The sequence below is a fragment of the Marmota monax genome, unplaced genomic scaffold (genome assembly GCF_021218885.2).
Source record: "Marmota monax isolate L192 unplaced genomic scaffold, Marmota_monax_Labrador192_F-V1.1 WCK01_AAM20220418_F8-fsc00006, whole genome shotgun sequence".
Taxonomy (NCBI): Eukaryota; Metazoa; Chordata; class Mammalia; order Rodentia; family Sciuridae; genus Marmota; species Marmota monax.
Window position 1 is genome coordinate 17935115 of NW_026693712.1, and position 25328 is coordinate 17960442.

Below are 25328 nucleotides of genomic sequence, written 5' to 3' on the forward strand. Positions count from 1 at the left end.
TAGCTAAACTGATTTCAGAGTAGAACTGCACTGACCTCAACTAATTTCAAAATGCTGCTTTTTATTTCTGCATTTGTTGAATACTTTGCACAACTGAAAGTGGTCAGCTTTGAAGGTAAAATGGAAAATCTTGAAATTAGAAAAGCAACTATGTTGCCAAATTTATAAATCAAGCATTTGGGAAGTGAAGACTAGAGTATTTCATCCATCATTGAGCAAATATGCTTTCTTCTCTTCTCAGCAGCACATAGATTCTTCTCTAAAATGGACCATATGTTATGCCAAAAAGAACCTTCAGCAAATACAAAAAAAAAAGAAAAGAAAGAATACTACCCTGCATTCTATCAGATCATAATGGAATAAAACTAGAAATCAATATTAAATAATATAGAAATAAAACAAGAAATCAATGTTAAAATACAATATAGAAGCTACTCCAACATCTGGAGACTAAATAGCATGCTATTGAATGATAACTGGATAGCAGGAGAAATCGGGGAGGAAATAAAAAAATACTTAGAGGTTAATGAGAACACTGATACAACATATCAAAATCTCTGTGACACTATGAAGGCAGTGCTAATAGGAAAGTTCATTGCATTGAGCTCATACCATACATTAAAAGAATAAAAAGACAAAAAAATGTCCAAACATTACACCTCAAAGCCTTAGGAAAAAGGAGAACAAATCAATACCAAAATCAGAAGACAGGAAGTATTAAAATCAGAGCTGAAATTAATGAAATTGAAACAAAAGAAACAATTTTAAAAAATGACAAAACAAAAACTTTGTTCTTTAAAAAATAAATAAAATTGATAAACCCTTAGCCACACTAACAAAGAGAAAGAGAAAACTCAAACTACTAAAATTTGTGACGAAAAAGGAACTATCACGGTGGACACTACTGAAACACAGAAGATAATTAGAAACTATTATGAAAATTTATACTTCAATAAAATATAAAATCTTGAAGACATCAACAAATTTCTAGAGACATATGATCTACCCAAACTAAATCAATTGGACATACATAATTTAAACAAATCAACTTCAAGCAATAAAATAGAAGACACCATCAAAAGCCTACCAACCAAGAAAAGCCCAGGACTAGATGGATTCTTAGCCAAGTTCTACAAGAACTTCAAAGAAGAACTAACATCAAATACTCCTCAAATTATTCCATGAAATCAAAAAGGAGGAAACACTTCCAAACTCATTCTATGAGGCTAGTATCACCCTGATACCAAAACCACACAAAGATACATCAAGGAAAGGAAACTTCACACCAATATCCCTGACGAACATAGATGCAAAAATTTTCAATCAGATTGCAAATTGCATACAAAAACATGTTAAAAGATACTGCACCACAATCAAGTGGGATCGCAGGGATGCAAGGTTGGTTCAACATATGGAAATAAATAAATGTAATTCATCATATCAATAGACTTAAAGACAATAATCATCATTATTTCAATAAATGAAGCAAAGAATTTGACAAAATATAGCATACTTTCATGTTCAAAACACTAGACAAACTAGGGATACTAGTTACATACCTCAACATTGTAAAAGCTATCTATGCTAAGGCCAAGGCCAACATCATTGTAAATGGAGAAAAAATGAAAGCATTCCTCTAAAAACTGGAATGCCCTCTTTCACCACTTCTATTCAACATAGTTCTTGAAATCGCAGCCAAAGCAATAAGACAGACTAAATTAAAAAGATGTGAATAGAAAAAGAAGAAATCAAACAAATCACTATGTGCCTTCAACATGATTCTATATTTAGAAGATCCAAAAAAATTCCACCAGAATACTTCTAGAACTAATAAATGAATTCAGCAAAGTAGCAGGACATAAAACCAACACCCATAAATCAAATGCATTTCTATACATTAGTGATGAATCTTCTGAAAGATAAGTCAGGAAAACTACATAATTCACAACAACCTCAAAAAAATAAAATACTTGGAAATCAATCTAACAAAAGAGGTGAAAAATATCTCTACAATGAAAACTACAGAACACTAAAGAAAGAAGTTGAAGAAGACCTTAGAAGATGGAAAGATTTCCCATGCTCTTGGATAGGCAGAATTAATATTGTCAAAATGGCCATACTATCAAAAGTATTATACAGATATAAGGTAATTCCTATTAAAATGCCAATGATGTTCTTCATATAAATAGAACAAGCAATCATGAAATTCATTTGGAAAAATAAGAGTCCCAAAGCAATCCTTAGTAAGAAGAAAACCAGGAAGTATCACAATACCAGAACTTAAACTATACTACAGAGCAATAGTAACAAAAACAGCATGGTATTGGCACCAAAATAGACATGTAGACCAATGGTACAGGATAGAAGACACAGATACAAATCCACATAAATACAGTTATCTCATAATTGACAAAGGTGCCAAAAACATACATTGGAGAAAAGATAGCCTCTTCAACAAATGGTGCTAAGAAAACTGGAAATCCATACCATATGTTAAAAAATGAAATTAAACCTCTATCTCTCACCCTACACAAAATCAACTCAAAGTATATCAAAGACTTAGGCACTAGAAGAGACATTCTGTGCCTATTAGAAGAAAAAGTAGGCCCAAATCTTCATCATGTCAGCTTAGGACCTGACTTTCTTAACAAGACTTTTAAAGCACAAGAGGTAAAATAAAGAATCAATAAATGGGATAGATTCAAACTACAAGCTTATTCTCAACAAAGGAAACAATAAATAATATGAAGAGAGAGCCTACAGATTGGGAGAAAATCTTTACCACATGCATAGATACAGCACTAATCTCCAGGATATATAAAGAACCCAAAAAACTTAACAACAAAAAAACAAATAACCCAATCAACAAATGGGCACAGGAATTGAACAGACACTTCAAAGAAGAAGATATACAATTGATCAACAAACATATAAAAAAAGTTTATCATCTCTAGAAATTAGAGAAATGCAAATCAAAACTACTCTAAGATTTCACCTGACTCCAATCAGGAAAGAATAAGAAGTGTTGGCAAGGATATGGGTGTGGGGGGGGGGGGAGGTACATTCATACATTGACGATGGTACTGCAAATTGGTGCAATCACTCTGGAAAGCAGTTATGGAGATTCCTTAGAAAACTTGGAATGGAACCACCATTTGACCCAGCTATCCCACTCCTTGGTTTATACCCAAAGGACTGAAAATCAGCATATTACAGTGATGCAGCATGGAAAAAAGTTACAAGACTCTTTAGAGAAACATTGGAGAGGACCTAAATAAGAAGAGACTATACTATGTTCATGAGTTGGAAATGCATGTTTTGAAGATATTAGCTCCACAAAAAATGATCTATAGATTTAATTCAATACCAATCAAAATTCAAAACTCAACTAGAATTTCTTTTGTATATGTGAAACTTTGAAAACCACAGTTTAAATGAAATAGTGATGGTCAAGAATTATCAATTCTTGGATAAGATAAAACTGGAATATAAGGTGATTTTTTTCAGCACTGGGGATTGAACCCAGGACCTCAAGATAGTTAAGTAAGAGCTCTACTATAGAGCTACTTTCCTGCTGCCCATGTGATGTTTTCCTCTAGGTGGATATTGAGACAGAGAATGGCAACTTTGAGGTCAGCCTGAGAAAATTAGCAAAACAATGTCTCAAAAATAAATATTTTTAAAAGGGCTGGAGCTGTAGCTTCGTAGTAGAGCACTTGCCTAGAATGTGTAAGGCTGTGGGTTCAATTACTACTACTGGGGGAAAAAAAAAGCTAATTAACATACCTACCTCATCAATTTAATTTTTATGGGGAGAATATAAATCTATTCCATAAAAATAGCTATTAGCAATTTTGAAACACAGTATATTACTATTAACTATACCCAGAAATAGTAACAATTATTATTTGTCAATTAAAATTTACAGCAAAAATAAATAGAATTACTTCCCTTTGAACATCAAAGTAGGAGGATTTATACTACCAGCTCTCAAGCCTTAATTAAAAACTACAGTTATAAGAACTATGTGATACTTGCGGTACTAATATAAGACAAAAAGATTAATAAAATAGATTTTATACCTATAAAGACTCATATAATTATCAACAGTATATCTGTCATAGGAATGACACTATAAAGCAGTAAAAAAAAGAAGAGATTTTCCCAAGTATAAAAGACAAAAATCATAAAGCTTCTACTCTAAAATATAGGTATGTTCATTGGCTCAGGGTAGGGATGGATTTTTTCCATAGAAATCTTGCAAGTGCTTTATTAGATTTATATCCAGATACCTGATAGTTTAAAGTGTAATATCTTTTAAAATTTCATTTCCTTTGGGTGCACTGGTGCATGCCTGTAATTGCAACAACTCAGGAGGCTGGGCAAGAGAATCCAAGTTGGGAGTCACCCTTAGCAGCTTAGTGAGGCCTTAACCAACCTACATGATTCTGTCCCAAAATAAAAAATAAAACAGCTGCATGTGGTTCAGTGATAGAGCACCCCTGGGTTCAATTCCAAGTATCCCCCCAACAAAAACAAAAACCTCCAAAACCCAAACCCAAAACAAATGAAATTTAAAAAAATTTATTTCCAGCTGATTTTTCCAGTTGAATGTTTATATATATTGCCTCTGTCATTGTTTATATGAATTTTTTAAAATTAGAATTGATGTCAAATGTTGTATGCATGTGCGAGTTTTTTCTCTTGCAAGAATTAATGTATTGAATGACATTTGTGGTTTTCCTTCGGCAAATGAACCTGTATTTTCTTGGAGAGACACATTTGATCATAATTAGATCACAATTTATAATTCATTCTATATATTCCTTGATTTACTTTGTTAAGTTTAAAAAAATTCTTGCATTTAAGTTTCAGAGTGATACTTCCATATCCTTGTTTTTCTTCCTGATTTATTTCTTTGCCAGTAGTATTCAATTTATGGTAGTTTCTTAAATAATATAAAAGTGGCATCTCCTTCTATACTCAAAGATTTATATACTCTTTGAATATTTCTCACTTGAACATAGAACTTACTATTGAAATTATCTGTACCTAGAGTTTTATTGGTGGGAATGCTTCTGATTACTAATTCAGTTTCCTTAGTGGTCAAAGGACTGTTCAGAGCTTTATTTCCTCTTGTGTCAGTTATAGCAGGTGACATTTTTCAGAGTATATTCCCAATTAATCTAAACTCTTGGCTACATGTTAGCATTTTCTACATTCTAGTGACATTCCCCTTTTAATCATTTTTATAGGGGGAGCATACATTGAACTCAGGGGCACTTGACCACTGAGCCACACAGCCAGCCCTATTTTGTATTTTATTTAGAGACAGGGTCTCACTGATTTGCTTGGTGCCTCACTTCTGTTGAGGCTGGCTTTGAACTTGTGATCCTCCTGCCTCAGCTTCCCAGGCCACTGAGATTACAGGCATGCACCACCACACCGACCAATTCTTCTTCTTTTGTTTTTCATTTTAAAAAATCATTTATTTTTTAGCAGGTGATTCTTTACACCGGAACAAAATATAATTTTGTATAAAATTCTAAAATTGAGCCTTGTAAATTCTTGATATCATTTTTTTTTCCTGTGTCTTTTTTTTCTGGTTCAACTGCACTAGAGGTTATCATTATTATTGATTATTTCAAAAAACCCACTTTTAGCTTTCTTGAGCCTGTTTTCTACATTTATTTAAAAAAATCTTGATTGTATAAACAATTAAAATAATAAGGTCTTCTAGGGCTGGAGTTGTGGCTCAGTAGTAGAGTGCTTGCCTAGCAAGTATGAGGCATTGGGTTTGATCCTCAGCACCACATAAATAAATAAATAAATAAATAAATAAATAAAATAAAGACATTGTGTCTATCTACAACTAAAGAATAAAAAAATAAAAATTTAGGCCTCTAATGTTTGAAACCTGATAAAATGGCATATAATTCGAAGGAGATTAAATGAGTTAAAAAATAGATCTTGTTATTAGGGCTGGGGATATGGCTCAGTTGGTAGAGTGCTTGCCTAGTATGTACAAGTCCCTGGGTTCAATCCCCAGCACCACCATCCAAAAAAAAAATCTTTGCATTATTCCAGTTCTTTGAGATTATAGCATGTCTGACTTATAAATATGTGTTAAACCATACATGTGTATTTCATCACTTTTCCATAAGTATGTTATATTCACAATTATAATGTTAAAATACAGAGATAAGTAGGAAAGAATATGAGCATTATTAGAGACAAAAACTATATTAGAACTTCCAAATTAAAAGAGGTAAGATAATAAGCATTCCTTTTTAGTAAATCACCAAAATCATGAAAATAAAAAAGGACAAAAACGTAAAATAACCAGGGCTGGGTTGTGGTTCAGTGGTAGAGCACTCACCTGGTACATGCAAAGCCCTATGTTCAATCCTCAGCACCATATTAAAATAAGGGTATTGTGTCCAACTACAACTAAAAAAATAAATATTAAAAAAGTAAAATAACCAATAAACATGAAATAAAATATATAATACATATATAATGCATCACACTAACCATGAATGATCTAAATTCTACATTAAAAGAAAGGCATAATATTAAGTTTCAAAAGCAATATTGAGCTTCATCCTTTCATAAGAATGTACTTAATGTAATGAATAAGGTTGAAAATATAGGGGTTAATGAAAAGATATCCAAGTAAATTCTGATTTTAAAAATGTTTGTTGATATTAATAACAAACTCTTTGGAATTTAAAATTCAAAGAAACAAACAGAGTAGACAGACATTTTGCAATGATATACAATAATGTATGAACTTCTGTTTTATCCTACCATGATAAACAATAAGAAAACTGCATAAAGTATATAAAGGAACTGTTTTCAGACAATAGGTAAGGAAGGCTACAATCTTCAAGAGAGAATACAAATAAGATCAACCTTAAGATTGTCCTCATCACACTAGGCAATAGCAAGGGGGAAAAGTAAACAGCCCAGTGGCCTCACTGCACCAGCATAAAGAAATCAAAGCTAAGCAAGGCCCAGAAAAATAGAATTTGCAAAGAAGGATATAAGAAAATGAACTGAGAAAGAGCTCCACAGATCTGCAGAGGGGTCTTCTACAAAATTTGTTTGAATAGTAGTAATGTGCATGTGCATTGGGTAAAACTCCACAAATCCAGGGAAATAATCACTTCAAATGAGTAAGCAGAATAATTCCTAGAACTCATTCAGGGCTGGAAATATTTTGCACTCCCATCAGTCAGAGAAAAGAGACTTCTTAAGACTTTACAGGGCATTAAGTGGTGTCCTAAGGCATTATTATGTTAAAAGCTGGTCAAATTAGTCTTATACTAAAAGCTATCCTAAATGTGCACTAACAAAGCTTAAAATCAAGCTTTGAAAGAAAAAAAAAATTGTATCAAAAAACTCAACTTCACGTCAAATTAAGTTCAATGCTCTTGAAAGCAGAATTTCCCAGTAGCAACACTATTGATATTTTGATCTGGATAATTCTTTGTTATGTGGGATGTTTAGCAGCAATTATTGGATATTTAGCAGTATCTCTGGCCTCTATCACTAGGTGCTATAGCAATACCCTAGTTGTAAGTACTAAAATGTATCCAGGTATTTTCAGATTATCTACTGGGGTAGGAGCAAAATTGTCCCTGATGGAAAACCATCACTTTAAAGGAAAACACACACATACACACACACACACACACACACACTTCAGTACCTAACAATGTAAAATTCACCATGTCTGGCATCTAATCAAATATTACCTGCCATGCAAATCCACACAATCCACACAAAAAGAAAGATCAATCAAAAGAAGCAGAGAAAAACGTTCAAACAGGGAGACAAGAGTGTTAAAACATCTATAATAAATATACTTATATAATCAAGTATATAGATCAAAAGATGAATATTATGTGGAGATAAACAAAATGAAAGACCAAAGTGGAATCTCACAGAGATAAGAAATATACTGTCTGAATTTTTCAAAATATACTGGTTAGGATTAGAAGACATGACACTACAAAAGAAAAATTAGTGGAGTTGAAAATATACCAGTAAATGTATCTTAAATGAGGCACAGAGAGTGAAAAGACAAAGAAAACATCAGATGGTCCAACATAAGTGTAATTGGAGTCACAGAAAGGCAGAAAGGAAGAAAAAATATTTGAAGCAATATGGTTAAAATTTTCCCAAATTTGGTGAAAATGGTAAATCCACAGATCAAGAAAATCAACAAATCCCAAATAGACTAACATAAAGAAAATAAGACTAAAGAACATAATGATCAATTTGCAAAAATCAATGATAAAAATGACATTTGTTAAAAGGATAGTTTAAACTGACACTATAAGAAGTGATGGAGGGGAAAGAACAAAGGTAAAAACAATAGCAATCTTCTCATCAGAAACTATTCAAGCCAGGAGGCAAGGGAATGAATAACACCTTTCAAAAATTATCCTATATATCCAGTAAAAATACATCTTAAAAAATGAAATTGCAATAAAAAATTTTCACAAATTTGAGTGAATTCAGTACCAGAACACAAGAAGTATTAAAGAAAATTTTCAGGCAAAAGTAAAATGGCACCAATCTAGAAATTTATATTTAACAACAACAAAAAAAGAATGAATTTCAAAGCTATATTCCTATTCTGTAAAACCCCTAGTATATAGAGAACATTGAATATGTGTTTATTAAATAAATTTAATTAATGAATTATATATATGTGTATATTTATTTATTTATTTATTTATTTGTGGTGCTGGAGATAGAACTAAGGGCCTGGTGCATGTTAGTCCTGTGTTCTACCACTGAGCTTTACCCCTAGCCCAGTGAATTTCAATACAGAGGTTAGAAAGACTTTTCAAACTAACCTTCAAACTTTAAAATGCATAAAATAAAAATTAGACATGTTTGACTATATGAATTTTGAACACTTTTATATTGCAAAATATTCTATAAACAAATCAGTAGAAATGACACTGGAGAAAAGTACATTTGTGATGCACTTAGCAGATAAATTGGTAATATTTATGTTGTCCAAAGAATTTTCCCAAATTAAGAACCACATTTTTTTCATATGTGAAAATGGGTAAAGAGTTTTATTGATAAATCAAAGACAATGAAGTCCAAAACAAAATAACATAAAATTCTCAATTCCACTGGTGACATATAGGAATTTAAAATTAAAATAACAGATATTTCTGTTTGTATATAAAGTATATTGACACCCAATTCAAGTCTTCATACTTGTACTTTGTACAATGATGTCCATCACATTCCACCATCCTTGTTAATCCCCTGCCCCCTCCCTTTCTCTCCCACCCCTCTTCCCTATCTAGAATTCATCTATTCCTCCCATGCTCTCCCTCCCAATTCCACTATGAGTAACCTCCCTATATCAGAGAAAACATTCGGTATTTGTTTGGGGGGGATTTGCTGACTTCATACTTAGCATTACAAAAAGTGTGGTATTTATGTGTATTAAGAATTGTAATGAAAAAAAAAAGAATTGTAATGCAAAAAACAAAAGTTACCTCAGATTAAGTAGAGAGAAATGAAAGGAGGGGAAGGCAGGGGATGTGGGGATAAGAAAAATAGTAGAATGAAACAGACATTATTACTGCATGTATGTAGTTGACTGTATGACTAATGTGATTCTACAATATGTATACTCAGAAAAATGAGAAATTATATCCATCTATGTATGATACATCAAAGTATATAAGTGCATTCTACTGTCACGTATAACTAATTAAAACAAATAATAAAATATTTGTTTGATATTTCAGACTGATCACAACAACAGAAAGTAAATCCTCTATTGCTTCTGGAGATAAGATGAAAAGAATGCTCTTAACTGTTTGGTGGAAATTTCAAGTACTACAAAATTTTTGGAAAACTGCCACAGTCTGGCTGGGCACAAATCAGGAGCTACTGAAGCAGGAACAAACTTTATTTTTAAACTGCAGGAAAACACTTCACACAGCTCCTGGGGAATCCTCCCAAACGCCACCAGGCTTGTCCAGGAACCCCCAGCCGGAAATTGTTAGAGTCTGTAAACAAGTCAAAATAACACCTGGCATTTAGCCAGGGGAATGTTAGAGTTCGTAAACAAGTCTGGATGGTGCCTGGCAAAATGCCAGAGGGAGTGGTTTGAGAAGTAACAAAAGCGAGCCATTAAGTGTAGAGATTCCTTATTGGTTGACTGATGTATCTAGTTTATGCTAATTAGATAAGCTCTGTGGAATGTATAAATACTGCTCCTGTCCTGCAATAAACGGCTCCTACTCCTGCTGTATCAACGTTCACAAGTTGTTCGTCACCCCCCGGTTATTTTGCTGCAGCCAGCCGGACTCCGGCAGATGGTGGCCTGTTACGGGGAGCCCCGGGACACTCGGGGGTAAGTGACGAAAAAAGCTGCCCGTCCATAGATAGGACGGGAGCAATCTGCTCGTCCCTAGGCAGATAGGGCGAGAGGAAAAATGGCCATTTCGAGAAAATGGAGAAGATTGATACAGTATGTTTGTGTCTTGTTTTGTCTCAGTGTATTGTATTGTCTTTGTGATGAAAATATGGAAGGGGCGAGAAGTAAATTACTAAGGGAAGAAGGCACCCCAGTGGAACCAAGAATAGTTAGGGCATGTGTTGATAGAAGCCCAGGAACTCTAGTCAGAAAGAAAAAGAAAGTTCAGAAGAAGAAGGATTATCAGGAAAAAAGTTGCAGCAAAAGGCTATTACTAAATACTTTTCGTTACCGGAGGGTGCGTGAAGCGGAGAGGCGGCTGCCGAGTGTGCAAGCTGGTCACAGCGCAGCAAGGATTTTCCAAGAGGTGGCGGCGACTGGCCCTTCCCCGCCTCCTGGCCGGGGAGCTGGCTCTTCCACTGCCGGAGCCCAAATCTAGACCTGACCAGGAGGCACAGTCTCGCAGGCTCTTGCTCCCTGTGCCCAGTAGCAGTTTGAGTCTGGGACACTCCCCAGGGCCATCTGGGGCTGCCCAGGCACTACAGCCAGCAGAAGATGCTACTGGTGTCCCTGATGTTTGGTCATTTTCAATGCCAATAACTAAGCTACAATGGTTCTCCCACACCTGGAAGCTGATGAGTAGTGAGCACTATTAATGCTTATTTCAAATGCAAAAAATCTTGAGATAATGTACTAAATTGTTCAGAAGGTTGTTTTCTTAGCACCTGCTGGAATACTACAGGATTTTCTTTAACATCATTGCCGGAGTTCCTGCCTTCATCCCAGTGCAGGTGAAAACGAGGGTGGAAGAATTTCCAGTGTTGCTGAAAACCGGACGAGACTTCGGATCAAGCTAGCTGCCTGCAGAACTTACTTGGACTGTGATTTAAGCTAGCTGCCTGCAGAACTTACCTGGACTGTGATTTACCTGGTCTGTGAGTTAATCTATTGAGACACTGCTTTACCTGGAGTGAGACAACAAACTGTAATCTACAACAAATTGTAACTCGGTATCTTTGCTAACAGTGTCATTGCTGGTATAATTTTTCCAAGGGCTTCTTGCATGGAGCCATCAATTGGCTTGGTATTGTGGCATTTTGTATCCTCCCTTTCTGTTTGTAGCAGGTTATTTATGGTGTTTCTGTAAAAACCACTATGGTCGTTATTTAAATTAAACAAAAGGGGGAAATGTTAGAGTCTGTAAACAAGTCAAAATAACACCTGGCATTTAGCCAGGGGAATGTTAGAGTTCGTAAACAAGTCTGGATGGTGCCTGGCAAAATGCCAGAGGGAGTGGTTTGAGAAGTAACAAAAGCAAGCCATTAAGTGTAGAGATTCCTTATTGGTTGACTGATGTATCTAGTTTATGCTAATTAGATAATCTCTGTGGAATGTATAAATACTGCTCCTGTCCTGCAATAAACGGCTCCTACTCCTGCTGTATCAAGTACACAAGTTCTTCGTCACCCCCCCCACCCCCCCACCCCCCCACCCCCCCACCCCCCCACCCCCCGCTAGTTTGCTGCAGCCGACTGCGGCAGGAAATATCTCTCCCGGAAATCCCTCCTCCTGCACTTCCCCAACCAATGGGAACTCTCAGGGAATCCCCGGAAATCCCCAGGAGAACAAGAACTCAAAAGTTGAGGCAGAGGCGGATAGTAATGCCTCGCCTGTCAATCAATACTGTTGGCAAAATGCCAGGGGCCATACAGACTCGGCAGTGGCTCTCAGCAGAAAACCACCTATTAACATACTTCAAAATTAAAATTATTGATACTCTTTGGTGATCAATTCCACTGTGAGAATCAAGTATCAGTTTTTAGGAAATACATAAAATGATAGTACAACATGTTCTTTGTAAAAGAACACTAAAAACAAAGTGTTTGCTCATCCCCAGGTGAATAACTGAATGTGTAGTGATATGTCCACACTATCATTACCACACAGCTATTAATAGTATCACATTTGCAAAACCAAATGCCAAATGTTTTCTCTGATATAAGGATGCTGATTCATAATGGGCTTGGGGCGGGGAGCATGGGTGAATTAGACAACTCTAGATAGAGCAAAGGGGAGGGAGGGGAAGGGAGGGGGCATGGGGTTAGGAAAGTTGGTGGAATGAGATGTACATCACTACCCTACTTACATGTATTAAGACACAAATGGTGTGACTCTACTGCCGAAGTCTGGCTGGGCACAAAATCACCAGCCACCACACAGCTTGTAGATCCAAACAGCAACTCTTTATTCCCGAACTCACACCAGCCGTCTACAATCACGTTCTGGGGAAATCCACGTTCTCTGCCCAAATCCACTCCCACTGGGCTTCTGTCTCCCAAAAAATACTGTCTGAATCCCATGAGAACTCAAGGGGAACTCAGGCAGCAGGATACGCCCTATTCCCAGCAGGAATAATCTTAAACCTGGAACGCCCTAAACCCGATTATCCTAAACCGGGAACACCCTAATCCGCCCTGGTCCTTGAGCAAGGTCACCTACATGCAATGTCACTGCAAAATGTCCTATTTCCACGAGTCCTTCCACTAAGCAACATGGGGTATGCTGGCAAGGAAATTGTCATACCTACTTGGCTAATGGCTCCCAGCACTCTACTTTGTGTACAACCAAAGATATGAAAAATTGTGCTCTATACATGTAATATAAATTGTAATGCATTCTGCTGTCATACATAACTAATTAAAATAAAAGATTTCCCAAAAGTCTTGTGACAAAGAGATCTAAAATACATAACGTGTTAAATATTTAAAACTAAACAATAATAAAAAATCACTACATGAATGTAAATTCATGAATAATTATCTGAGTGCAAATAAAAATATGAAAGGAAAATCACAAGTAGCTTGTTATGGGATACCTGAGAGGGAAACATTGATGTGCCTAGAAGACAACAAAGGAGTGCCAAAAGAAATTATTTAAAAGAAAGAAAAATGAACTGTAAAATGAGGCATTTCCATGAAAAGTTATGAAGCACTTTAAAATAATACATGTATGTAGGCATATGTGTAAATTAAATAAAAAGATTCAAAAATTTAAATTTTGATTAGCCTCATTAAAACAACATTTTAAAAAAATGCTTAAGTTCTCAAAACGTGGGATTTTTGTAAATGGTGAATACATAATAAATATAGAAAACTATTAACAGGACAACAAAACCAAATTATTTCAGTTTTGGACACTTCATTGTGGTGACTTCAGGTTTCACTATGAAGAATAATCCAACCTAAATGTCAATAACCAAATTGTTAAAGATGATAAAGAGCAGGGAAATTAAAATTAACCTAAGAAACAATCTCAAAATTGGGGTTAAAGATATTTTAAATGAACAACTGTCAAGAAGGCTAAAATATTTAGTTAAGACTATTTCTTAAGATGTTTGTATATATTTTAATATCTAAGGACAAAAAATTATCAGATTATCCCGGATTTACAAAAATTCTTTAACCAAAAATAAAAAGCAAATATGTAAAAAAAAAAAAAAAAAAAAAGTCTATTCTTCAAAATAGGAACTTACCGCTTTCAAGAACTCTGCCTGCCCTTCTCTCTGGCATGTTTCCTCTGCAGAACCCAAAACTGGAGCAAGACCCGGGCTAAAGGCCATTAAGTCGGTCTTGGGTGGGACCTCTCCAGAACACACCCTCTGTCGCCTCTGTTGCGAGTAAGACCAGCTTCCCACTGCGCTGGAGCACACCAGCGTGGGCTTCCCACGGCCGCACGCGCCCCCAGTGGGCACCGCGGAGCAGCGAAATGCCATGTACAGCACCAGCGTGAGCACCAACAGGCTGGACACCGCGCAGATGGCTATGATCAGGTACACGTTGACATCCACCAGCGCCGCCTCTGGGCCAGAGGCACTGGTGGACGACCGCGAAGAGACCTTTGACACCTGACCACTCTCCACCAGTGACACCAGCACTGTAGCAGTGGCGGTAAGTGCTGGTTCGCCATGGTCCTTCACTAGCACCAGCAGTCGCTGGCGTGGCGCGTCCACCTCATCCAGGGCGCGCGTGATACTGATCTCACCAGTATACAGCCCTACACGGAACGGGCTGCGCACACTGCCCGCCAGCATCTGCAGCTCATAAGATAACCACGCATTGTACCCCGAATCCGCATCAACAGCGCGCACCTTCGCCACCACTTGGCCCACATCCACTGACAGTGGCACCAGCTCGCTCATAGAGCCACCTGCCCGAGGAGGCAGCAGCGTGGGCGCGTTGTCATTCTCGTCCAATACAAACACCTGTAGCGTCACGTTGCTGCTCAGGGACGGCACGCCAGCGTCGCGCGCGGTCACCTGGAATTGCAGCAGCTCCAACTCCTCATGGTCCAAGGGCTGCAGCGCATACACCTTGCCGCTCTCTGCGTGCACTGACACGTAGCTCGACAGCGCACGCTCGCCCACCCGACGCTCAACCAGAGAGTAGGACACTAGCGCGTTCTCCCGCGCGTCCGCGTCCCGCGCGGACACTGTGAAGATGTGGAATCCCGGTGGGTTGTTCTCCTTCACGAACACGGTGTACTCGGTCTGCGTGAACGCTGGTGCATTGTCGTTCACGTCGGCCACCTCCACGGACACGCTGGCTGTGGCCGACAACGAAGGCGAGCCCCCGTCACGCGCTGTCACCACCAGCTTATAGTCAGATATAGTCTCACGATCCAGAACGCTGTCCAGCACCAGCGAATAATAATTCTTGAAGGTGGGCACCAGCTTAAAGGGGACATGGGGCGTCAGAAAGCAGGTGACCTGTCCGTTGGCACCAGAGTCACGGTCGGAAACGCTGATCAGGGCGATGACTGCACTAGGTTGTGTATCTTCTCTGATGGGAAGTGACAGAGTAGTGATGGTTACTTCAGGGGCATTATCGTTTATATCTAGTACTTCCACCAAAAGGGTACAATGACCCGTCATTGGAATATTCCCTTTGTCAACTGCCTCCACGGATATTTCATATAATTTCTTTTCTTCAAAATCCAGTTTACCTTTTGTCCTAACTTCTCCATCGTTGGAATTTATGTTAAATGCATACACCACTGAGGGAGACACAGGCCTTCTAAAAGAGTAAACTATATCTCCATTAGTACCATCATCAGGATCTGTGGCATTTAGTTTAATCAGGAGTGTTCCATTAAGTGCATTCTCTAACACTTTAACTTTATAAACGAATTGATCAAATTCTGGAGCATTGTCATTCACATCCAGAATTATGATCAACAGCTGAACTGTGCCTGTCAGCTCTGGTTTACCTCCATCACTGGCTGTCAGTAATAAACTATGTTCCTGAATTGCCTCCCTGTCTAATGTTTTCCTTAACACAAGTGATAACGAAGACGTTTGTTCACGATTGTTTTGGTAATCCAAAGTGAAATAATCGTTGGGATCCAGTCGGTAGGTCAAGGCAGCGTTTGCGCCAATATCTGCATCCGAAGCGCCATCTAGTGGAAATCTGGTTTCTGGAGGTCTAGATTCTGCAATCATTATGCTTTTGTTATTTTCAGGGAATACCGGCGGGTTGTCATTAATATCTTTAACTTCCACCTCCACATGAAAAACCTGAAGTGGCCTGTCCACGATCACCTCCAGATGGATGCTACACTCTGCGCTCCGCCCGCACAGCTCCTCCCGGTCGATCCGAGAATTCACAAACAAAATGCCATTCTGCAGATTTACCTCCAGAAGGTCCCCGCGGTCCTTGGACGCCACCCGGAACAGGCGTGGCACCAATTCTGTTATCTCCAGCCCCAGGTCCTGCGCGATGCGGCCCACAAAGGTGCCGTGTTTTGCCTCCTCCGGGACAGAGTAGTGGAGCTGACCGCTCCCGGCCTCCCAGTCTGTGAGGAGCAGAAGCGAGAACAGAAGGTGCCGGGCTCCCGGGTCTCTTTGCAAGGAAAATAGCATGATACACGCATAAGGATTCATAGATATCTACAGTATATAGAATGCCTTACATAAAACTTCCTCTCAAGGATCCGTTTTATGAGCTTCTAGTGCGAGAGAATTCGCAACGGATTTCCCACTACCTGACGAATTTTCTGGAGGAAGATACGGTGCCTTTCTTCGCAGAAACATTCTCAGTAAAGAGCGACACCATGCGCATGAATGTGTAAGTGTAAGAATGACTAGGTCTTCATATTTTCCATTGATGTAGGGTATCGTTTTCCTCACATTTACCGACTTTTTCGCCGCAAATATGTAATTTGAGATTAAATATATACCTTTACAGAAACAGTAAATCGTTGTATGCTGCTCAGCATTGGATGTTATTTGACAGTTGGGTTGATGTGTTCAATTTTTCCACAAATTTGTTTCATGTGTAAAACCTCCATGGAGAACTTTTAAAGGGAGAATATTATACATTCATTTGAGAGCAATGGATCTCTAGTTCTCATATTCCTGAAGGCTTTGGTTGCAATTTCCTTTTCCTGCAATATTTTTCAAGGGACCTTCTCATACAATGGCCACTGATTCCAAATGGAAATATAACAATCACATAAGGGGAGAAAAAGCAGATGAATGCGAAGGATATTGGTAAGTGATACACCAGATTTTGAATTATTTCACCATATTTATAAATTCATCCAAATATGACTGTGCCGTGTAGGTAAAATGTTTGTATATGAAAGAAAGTGTTTAGTCAAATGTGTGTGAGCTTGTGTGTGAGCGTAAATACACAGTGAACTCAAGACTATTTAAATACAACAACACTTTGAAGTTTTAAGTTCCCTTTGACAAAAACATGCTAAGAACTGTTGCGGCAGAGGTGGATAGTAATGCCTCGCCTGTCAATCAATACTGTTGGCAAAATGCCAGGGGCCATACAGACTCGGCCTTGGCTCTCAGCAAAGAACCAGCCTCCTGTATATTTAATAGAATTTAAACTACAACCAATAGACTTATCTTCTTTTTCTTTTTTCCTCCCTTTCTCATTTCATCATCACTAAGAAAAAACTTACTACCATTTAAATTGATTCTGACTTTCCAAGTAAGTGACAATAGCAAGACAAAGGTGTTAAGACATCGTAAGCAAGGAAAAGAAGTGAATCTTTTTTTATCCATTGATATCATTACTAGGTCCAGGCCAAATAACACAATGAAAAATATATAATAGCTCTAATAAATATCTTTCTGATATTTATTTCTGTGCACAACTCTGTAGGAAATGACATCTGGGTTGATTTCTGTACCTCTTTCCCCTCTTAAACTTTGTCTTACTCCTCTCTAACATTCTTTAGCATCCAACACACAATTAACTGTTCATTTTCTCTATTCTTCCTATTGACCTCAGTAAAAAGTAGTTATTTAATGATGATGACTATATTCTCTAGAAGTTTACTTACACATTTTCTACAGCTGGACCTCAAGTTAACTAATAAACTCTTCCTATTGCCTTCAGAAATTATTTTATATTGTCCTTCTCTCTTCACAATTCTCCACTCTATTCCTACTGCTGGACTTTTGGATAATTTTCCTATTAAGAGAGTGAACTCACTGCTCTCTTCTCATATCAACAATTTTCTTTGTAGTCTCTACTTTTCTCCCTATTAGTCACAGGAAAAAACTGTCCCCACTTTTTATGCTAACCCTATAATCTGAAAAATATTATTTTCCATTTTCATCTCCTTCATGTTTTTATCTTCACTTCATTCCCTTGCTTCCTGTTTTGTCTTTCGTATCACCTTCTTTACTTGCTTCTTTGCTCTCACACAAAAAAATTCTCAAATATCTCTAACTAAAATATGCATCAATTTATATATAAATAATTGTATTATATGTTTTTATTAAAACATATGTATATGAACATATATACTTAAACATGCTACTTCTGGGGGAAAAAACTTTTGTTTATCTCCTTTCCTTCACCTCTAATTTCTAACATTTAGTTGAAGTTTGATCTCAGCTGCCTATCTATTCTCCCTGAGATTTTAGGCCTACTATAGTTGGGTGAATGGTGGTTCCTCAAAAAGATATACCCACATCTTAAGACTCAGAACTTTTGAATATTACTTTATAGGCAAATGATGTAATTAAATTAAGAATCTTGCAAGGAGACATTTATCCTGGAGTATACAGGTGGGCCCTAAGTGCAATCACATGTACACAGAGAATACATGGAGAAGAGGAGGAAGCTATGTGACCATGGAGATAGAGATTGGAATGATGCAGCCACAAGCTAAGGAATGGCACCACCCATGAGAAACTTAAAGAAGCAAAGAACAGATATATTCCCTAGATGTATTCCCTTAGAGCTTCCAGAGGGAATACAGCCCTGCTAACACCTTTATTTTGGACTTCAGATCTCCAAAACTGAAAGTGAATAGATTTTTGTTGTGTACCATCCAGTCATTTCTTATAGCAGCTCCAGGAACTAACACAACTATCCACCTAAATTGTTTTCTTGGAATTATTATTTTTTAAATGTTTCAGTTTCTCTCTTGGTGATTTTATCCTTTCAAGGATTTATATTTTTCCCTCAGGCATTTATTCTATAATCTCCTCTGAATTCTAGATCCATACTTCCAGCCATAGTAGTGTTCTCTTGAAACCTCAAAAATACCATTTTCTTAAATGTTCCTCTCCATTCCTTACATGACCAAACATATATGAACTGTTTTACCAACTCTGTTTTGCATATTTTTTTAGAGCAATCACATCCTCCCTGTTGACCAAATTGAAAAGGGAGGGGGTGTTATCTTCAACTTTTATCTTTCTTATCATTTATACTGAGTCATCAATCATCTGGCTGCTTCTACCTTGCTACCATATGCATGGTTCTTTCCTTCCACTTCCACTCCTGGCAATTAAACTTGCACATGCTAGAGCCTGGCACATGCTAGGCAAATCCTCTACAGCTACATCTTATATTCCCAATTCCAGTACATGGTTCTTTTCATTCATTTCTACTGTCATAATTTAAGCCTTCAGAGAAATTAGAATGGGGATCAAGGAGGCTATTTTAATGGCCCTAGTACATAAGGAAAAATTAAGGAATCAAGTTTAATGAGTTTAGGAATTCTTTTAATTATTTTTGTAATTTGCCTGAAATCCTAAATTTATGACCAAATTAAAAAATAAATTTAAGAGTTATCAAACATTTGGTCAGTTTTTAATTTAACATACTATTATTTTCAATGCTAATAACTCATAGATAGCAAGAAAAAGGAGAGAATGTGCTGAGAGCCACTGCCGAGTCTGTATGGCCCCTGGCATTTTGCCAACAGTATTGATTGACAGGCGAGGCATTACTATCCGCCTCTGCCACAACTTTTGAGTTCTTGCACTATTTTTGAGTTCTCCTGGGGATTTCTGGGGATTCCCCGAGAGTTCCCATTGGTTGGGGAAGTGCAGGAGGAGGGATTTCCGGGAGAGATATTTCCGGCTGGGGGTTCCTGGAGGAGCCAGGTGGCTTAGGGAGGATTCCCCCGAGCTGTGTGAAGTGTTTTCCTGCAGTTCAAAAATAAAGTTTGTTCCTGCTTCAGTGGCTCCTGATTTGTTCCCAGCCAGACTGCGGCAAGAATGGAAATTTTCAGATGTGGTGATCTATGGTCTTCATTATATCCATGTAACTCATTCCCTAAAGTAATGTTGAATAACACATGAATGTTCAAAATAAGAATGACTAAGAAAAAGATCTTGACTTTCAGCTTGAGATGGATACATATGTACAGTCAAAGGTTTTCTAACTTTAATGATATTTACATCTATCAAAATTGCTTATGGCAAATCAAATTTTCAAACAAAAAACTAAAGAGTTATATACAATTCTATACAAAGTTCATATCTACTAATTTGGAATGAAGAAAGTGACATATAATTGTGAAAATTTTTGTAAATCAACATCAGAATTTGGGACATATGAGCTTCTCTCATTTAGAGTTCATTAAGGTCAGCAGAAGCAAAATAATCCATGTAAATTGTATAGAAAAGTTCATTATTTTTCTTTCTACATTTCTTCATATTCTCTTATCTTGAGATAATTGTTAATTAAATATGTTGTTTCTGAAAATAAGTAAAGATGTACACAGTTGTTACTGAATGTAGAAATGAAAAAATAGAAGGAAAAGTGTTTCAGCTGAGAACCTCTTAATTAGCAGACAACTTGCTATAAATTTTTGATAATTTATAAAAACTGCTTGATTGCTTTTAAACTTCAGTACTCTCTATGAACTTCAATAGGGCTTCCATTATCTTCCAATGATGCATGTAATGTTAGATGATACATGGAAATTACATATGATGATACATGAAAATTATGTGAAACTAAAGCAAACAAGTGATAAGTGGTTTAAGATTTAAGAAAAGAATGATCAGACCAGAGAACAGTAGACATTTCATGGTTTACGGGATAACATTGTGAAGAAAAGAATAACAAAAAGAGGATATGGTTATAACCTAAAATCAAGTTATTACAGGGAAACATACACATAATTGATATCAATAACTTACTTCCCTGGAAGAATTTAAACAATCTTCTTGAGATGGCTGAAGACTGGAACTGAAAGCTAAGAGGTCAGTCTTAGGTGATCCTCTCCAGAACACACCCTCTGCCTCCTGTGAGTACCACCCGACCTCCACCTCGAAAAAGCACATCCTCATGCACTATCCAAGCCCGCATGCGCGCTGGGCAGGCTCTACCAAGCACCGCAGGGCGGCAAACACAGCAGCTTGAGCACAAAGAAGCTGGACACCACGTAGACTGTAATAATCAAGTACTCCTTGACATCTACCACCACCATCTTCTGGTCTGCAGCACCTGCCGGTCCCTTGGCTCCTGACTGTTCTCCAGGAGAAGGCACAAGCACGGAGGTAGTGGCCGTCAGTGGGGACTCGCCATTGTCCTTCACTAGCACCAAAAAGCGCTTGTTTGGCGCGTCTGCTTAGTCCAGGGCGCGCCTTGTGCTAATCTCGCCAGTATACAGCCTCACGCGGAACGGGCTTTGCGCGACACCAGTCGCCGGCAGCAGCTCATAAGATAGTCACGCATTGCATCCTGAATCAGGGTCACTGCACGTACTTCGCTACCACGTAGCCAGCATCCATTGATCGAGGCACACGCTGACTCACTGTGCCACCTGGGATGCCCGCCCCTGACTTCGCAGGGAGCGAGCACTGTCATTTTCATTCAATTCGAATACTTGCAACGTCACTTTGCTGCCCAGGGGCTGCAAGCCAGGGTCCTGCGCGTTCACCTGAAACTACAACAGCTCAAGCTCTTCATGGTCCAGAGGCTGCAGCGCACCCCACTGTCGCTCTCCGCGTGCACTGACAGGTAGCTCCACAGCATACGATCGCCCACCCACCAGCGAATACAACAGCCTTGCGTTCTCATGTGCGTCCGTAGCCCGTGGGTTGGTCTCCTTCACCAACACCGCGTACTCAAGTTGCGCAAAAGTCGGTGCATTGTCGTTCATGTCCGCCACCTTCACCAACACCCTGGTGGTAACCCACATTGAAGGCGAGCTCTCATCCCTTGCAGTAACCACGACTTTATAGGCAGATATGGTCCAAGGCACTGTCCAGAACCAGGGAATAGTAATTTTCGAATGTAGACACCAGCTTGAAGGGTATGTAGGATGACAAGGAGCAGGTGACCTGTCTGTTGGCCCCAGAGTCAAGGTCAGACCCGCTAATCCCCCACTTGGGCATCCTCTCTCACAGGGAGTGATAGTGAAGTAACCATTTTCTCAGGAATATTGTCATTCAGGTACAGAACCTCCACCAGGACCAAGCTGTGACCTACCATGGAAGGAATCCCTTTTCAATGGCGTTAACCTGAATTTCATAAGCATTATTCTCTTCAAAATCTAGTTCCCTGTGGATTCTAATTTCACCTGTACCTGGATTAATTGAAAACTTGCAGTTCTCACTCACTGGCAAAATCATTCTGATTTCACAGGAAATTTCCCCATTCAGGCCTTCGTCCAGATCCAAAGCATTTAGTTGAATTATTCTAGTGTTGTTTCTGACATTTTCAAACAATACTGCTTTATAACCAGGCTTATCAAACTCTGGAGCGTTGGCATCACATTCAGGATGGTTATTCCAATCTGAACAATCCTGTTAGCTCCGGTTTACCACCATCAATGACCATCAGCAATAAATTAAGTTCGGGGGTTTCCTCTCTGTACAATAACTTCGGAAGAATTAACTCAGGCAATGTGCTTTTATCTTTGTTGTTGCTGTTGTTGTTTGAAGTGCAAAATGCTCCTTTAAACTTAATGTATAAGTTAGGAGAGAGTTTATGCCAAAATCTGCATCAGAAGAGCCTTCTAGAAGAAACTGTGTCCAGAGGTGCAGGTTCAGACCTTATGCTGTTTTTCTCTGAGCACTGGAGGGTTGTCATTACTGTCCTTCACCTCCACCTCCACATGGAAAACCTGCAGCGGTCTGTCCACGATCACCTCCGGGTGGATGCTACACTCTGCACTCCCCCTGCACAGTTCCTCCCGGTGGATCCGAGAATTCACAAACAAAATGCCATTCTGCAGATTTACCTTTAGAAGGTCCCTGCTATCCTTGGACCCCACCCGGAACAGGCGTGGCACCAATTCTGTTATTTCCAGCCCCAGGTCCTGCGTGATGCCGCCCACGAAGGTGCGGTGCTTGGCCTCCTCCGCGACTGAGTAGTGAAGCTGACCGGTTCCCCCTTCCCTGGCTGCCAGGAGTAAAAGCGAGAGCAGCAATTACAGGAATCAGTCCTCCACTCTATAAACACCATTGCAGACAGTGAAGGCCGTTTTAAAGGAGAGCATACATGAGATTTTTATGACCCTTTATGTACCTATTTAATAATTCCTGACCTGCGTTCCAGTCAATATGGAGTTGACCCTATATGTGAATGGTTGGTAACTATGTGCACAGACAGAATTTTCCTTCTTCACCTTTTGAGTGTATAGCGACATATGTGACTGATTATGTAAATACAAGAAAAAGAAGAGAAGTTCTTTGGGGTTAGCCATTTCTTGGTCTCTCTAAATTCTATTTTGGATCATTTCATGGATCATTTGTGAATGATCCTATTTAGTTAACCTATATGTTATTAGCAACGAAACAAAAATGCCTATGTTGTAGTTTGAAAACATTTTCTGCTTCAAAGTTTATCATTAAAATAACCTTTGATATATATATATATATATATATATATATATATATATATATATATATATACTCAATGGAATATTACTCAGCATTAAAAGAGAATAAACTCATGGCATTTGCAGATAAATGGATAGAGTTGAAGAATATAATGCTAAGTGAAGTTAGCCAATCCCCCAAAAAACAAAGTGCCAAATGTTTTCTCTGATATAAGGATGCTAATTCATAATGGGGATGGGGGGCAGCGTGGGAAGAATAGAAGAACTTTAGATAAGGCAAAGGGGAGAGAGGGGAAGAGAGGAGGCATGGGGGTAGAAAAGATGGTGGAATGAGACAGACATCATTACCCTAAATACACATATGAAAACACTAATGGAGTGACTCTACTTTGTGTACAACCAGAGACATGAAAATTTGTGCTCTATTTGTGTGATATGAATTGAATTGCATTCTGCTGTCATCTATAACAAATTAGAATAAATAAAATTTTAAAAAACCTTTGAAAATAAGGCATAAAAGAAGTTACCCTTTAACTATTATGGGGAATAATCACTCCTAACCTTACAATGCTTACAATTCACACTGTTTTCATGATAAAGTGCTTCCCAAATACTTTATTGTAAGATGTTAGGAAGATGTTAAGAATGCCATTATCTAGTAAAGAAAATGAAACATAAATATTTATATGAGCTAAACATTTCACATATATAAATTGTACAACTCTATTGAATATTGTAATTCATCATAAATATGAACGATGTTATTGTTTGGGGTTCATTGATGTTTATATGTGATGGTTTTTCATACACCTGCTCTTATTCCCATAGCATGTTAAAGCAACGCAAAGCACAAGTTCTAGAAAGCTTTATTTTGGAAGAAATAAAGCATTGCCATGAAAATGTATGAGTCAAGCTGTCAAATTTCACAATATTCTAAGCTAACAATGGCAGACCAATATGCAAATGATCTCATGAAGTGTTTTAAGGCACTTAATCTCACCAACCAAAGGCAAAAGAATGTGAACATGAAACAAACATGTTGGTTTCTCGATAAATCTTTCCCTACAGATCAGTTAGTAATTACTCAAAATATAAGTCTCTTCAGAAAATCAAAATGATGACTATGGTTCAAGGTGAACCAAAAGAGCTTTCATAATTTTTAATAAGTCAAGATAATCATGAAAACAAAATAGATAAGAAAAATAAACATAGATTTTAAAGCTTCATTAATATTCAAACTCAAATCTTCAAGCCCATAATTTGTTGCCACTCCTCTTACATACAACAATAAAGGTAAGTGAGGTGTGAGGCCTTTATATAACCAGAAAAAAATAACCTCTGAGTATAAAATAACTATAAAACTGGCTCTTACTTAAGAAAACCACTTTAATTTTGATATAATCAAACTAATTATTTAAATTGCTAAACATCACCACCAAGTTTCATTTCCTATTTTCAATTTCAAAAATCTTAATGTACCTGGATTGCTAAGGTACTGTCAGGAAAAAAAAAATACTGTCATGTAGTTCTCATACATTGTTGTACATAATTAAATTATTAAGCAGGTAATAAAATCTGTTATCCTAGTATTACCTGAACTAAAAAATAAGGTGAAATTATAATTTTACCCAAGAATGTAGCTCTGACAGTAAGAATAAATATGAATGACTCTGAATCTATAAAAATTATTTCTGGTAATTTGAAATTATCTAAATGTGCACCAGCTATTTATGTGATGCAAAAGTAATGGTTTACA

General features: G+C 37.7%; 1 protein-coding gene and 1 pseudogene across 8 annotated transcripts in view; both read right to left on the reverse strand.

Annotated features, from left to right (window-relative positions):
- The window catches only part of LOC124103771 (protocadherin alpha-C2), a 198340-nt gene that overhangs the window by 111468 nt on the left and 61544 nt on the right, over nucleotides 1-25328 (reverse strand). The window contains exon 1 of one of the 8 annotated variants that reach the window (XM_046460480.2): nucleotides 13995-16542. The exons of the other annotated variants lie outside the window; for them this stretch is intronic. Coding sequence (XP_046316436.1) covers nucleotides 13995-16400 — 2406 coding nt within the window. The 5' untranslated portion in view covers nucleotides 16401-16542. Of the gene's footprint in view, nucleotides 1-13994; nucleotides 16543-25328 lie in introns of those variants that run through there. 8 annotated transcript variants of the gene reach the window in all.
- On the reverse strand, nucleotides 20489-23465 carry LOC124103671 (protocadherin alpha-12-like; annotated as a pseudogene).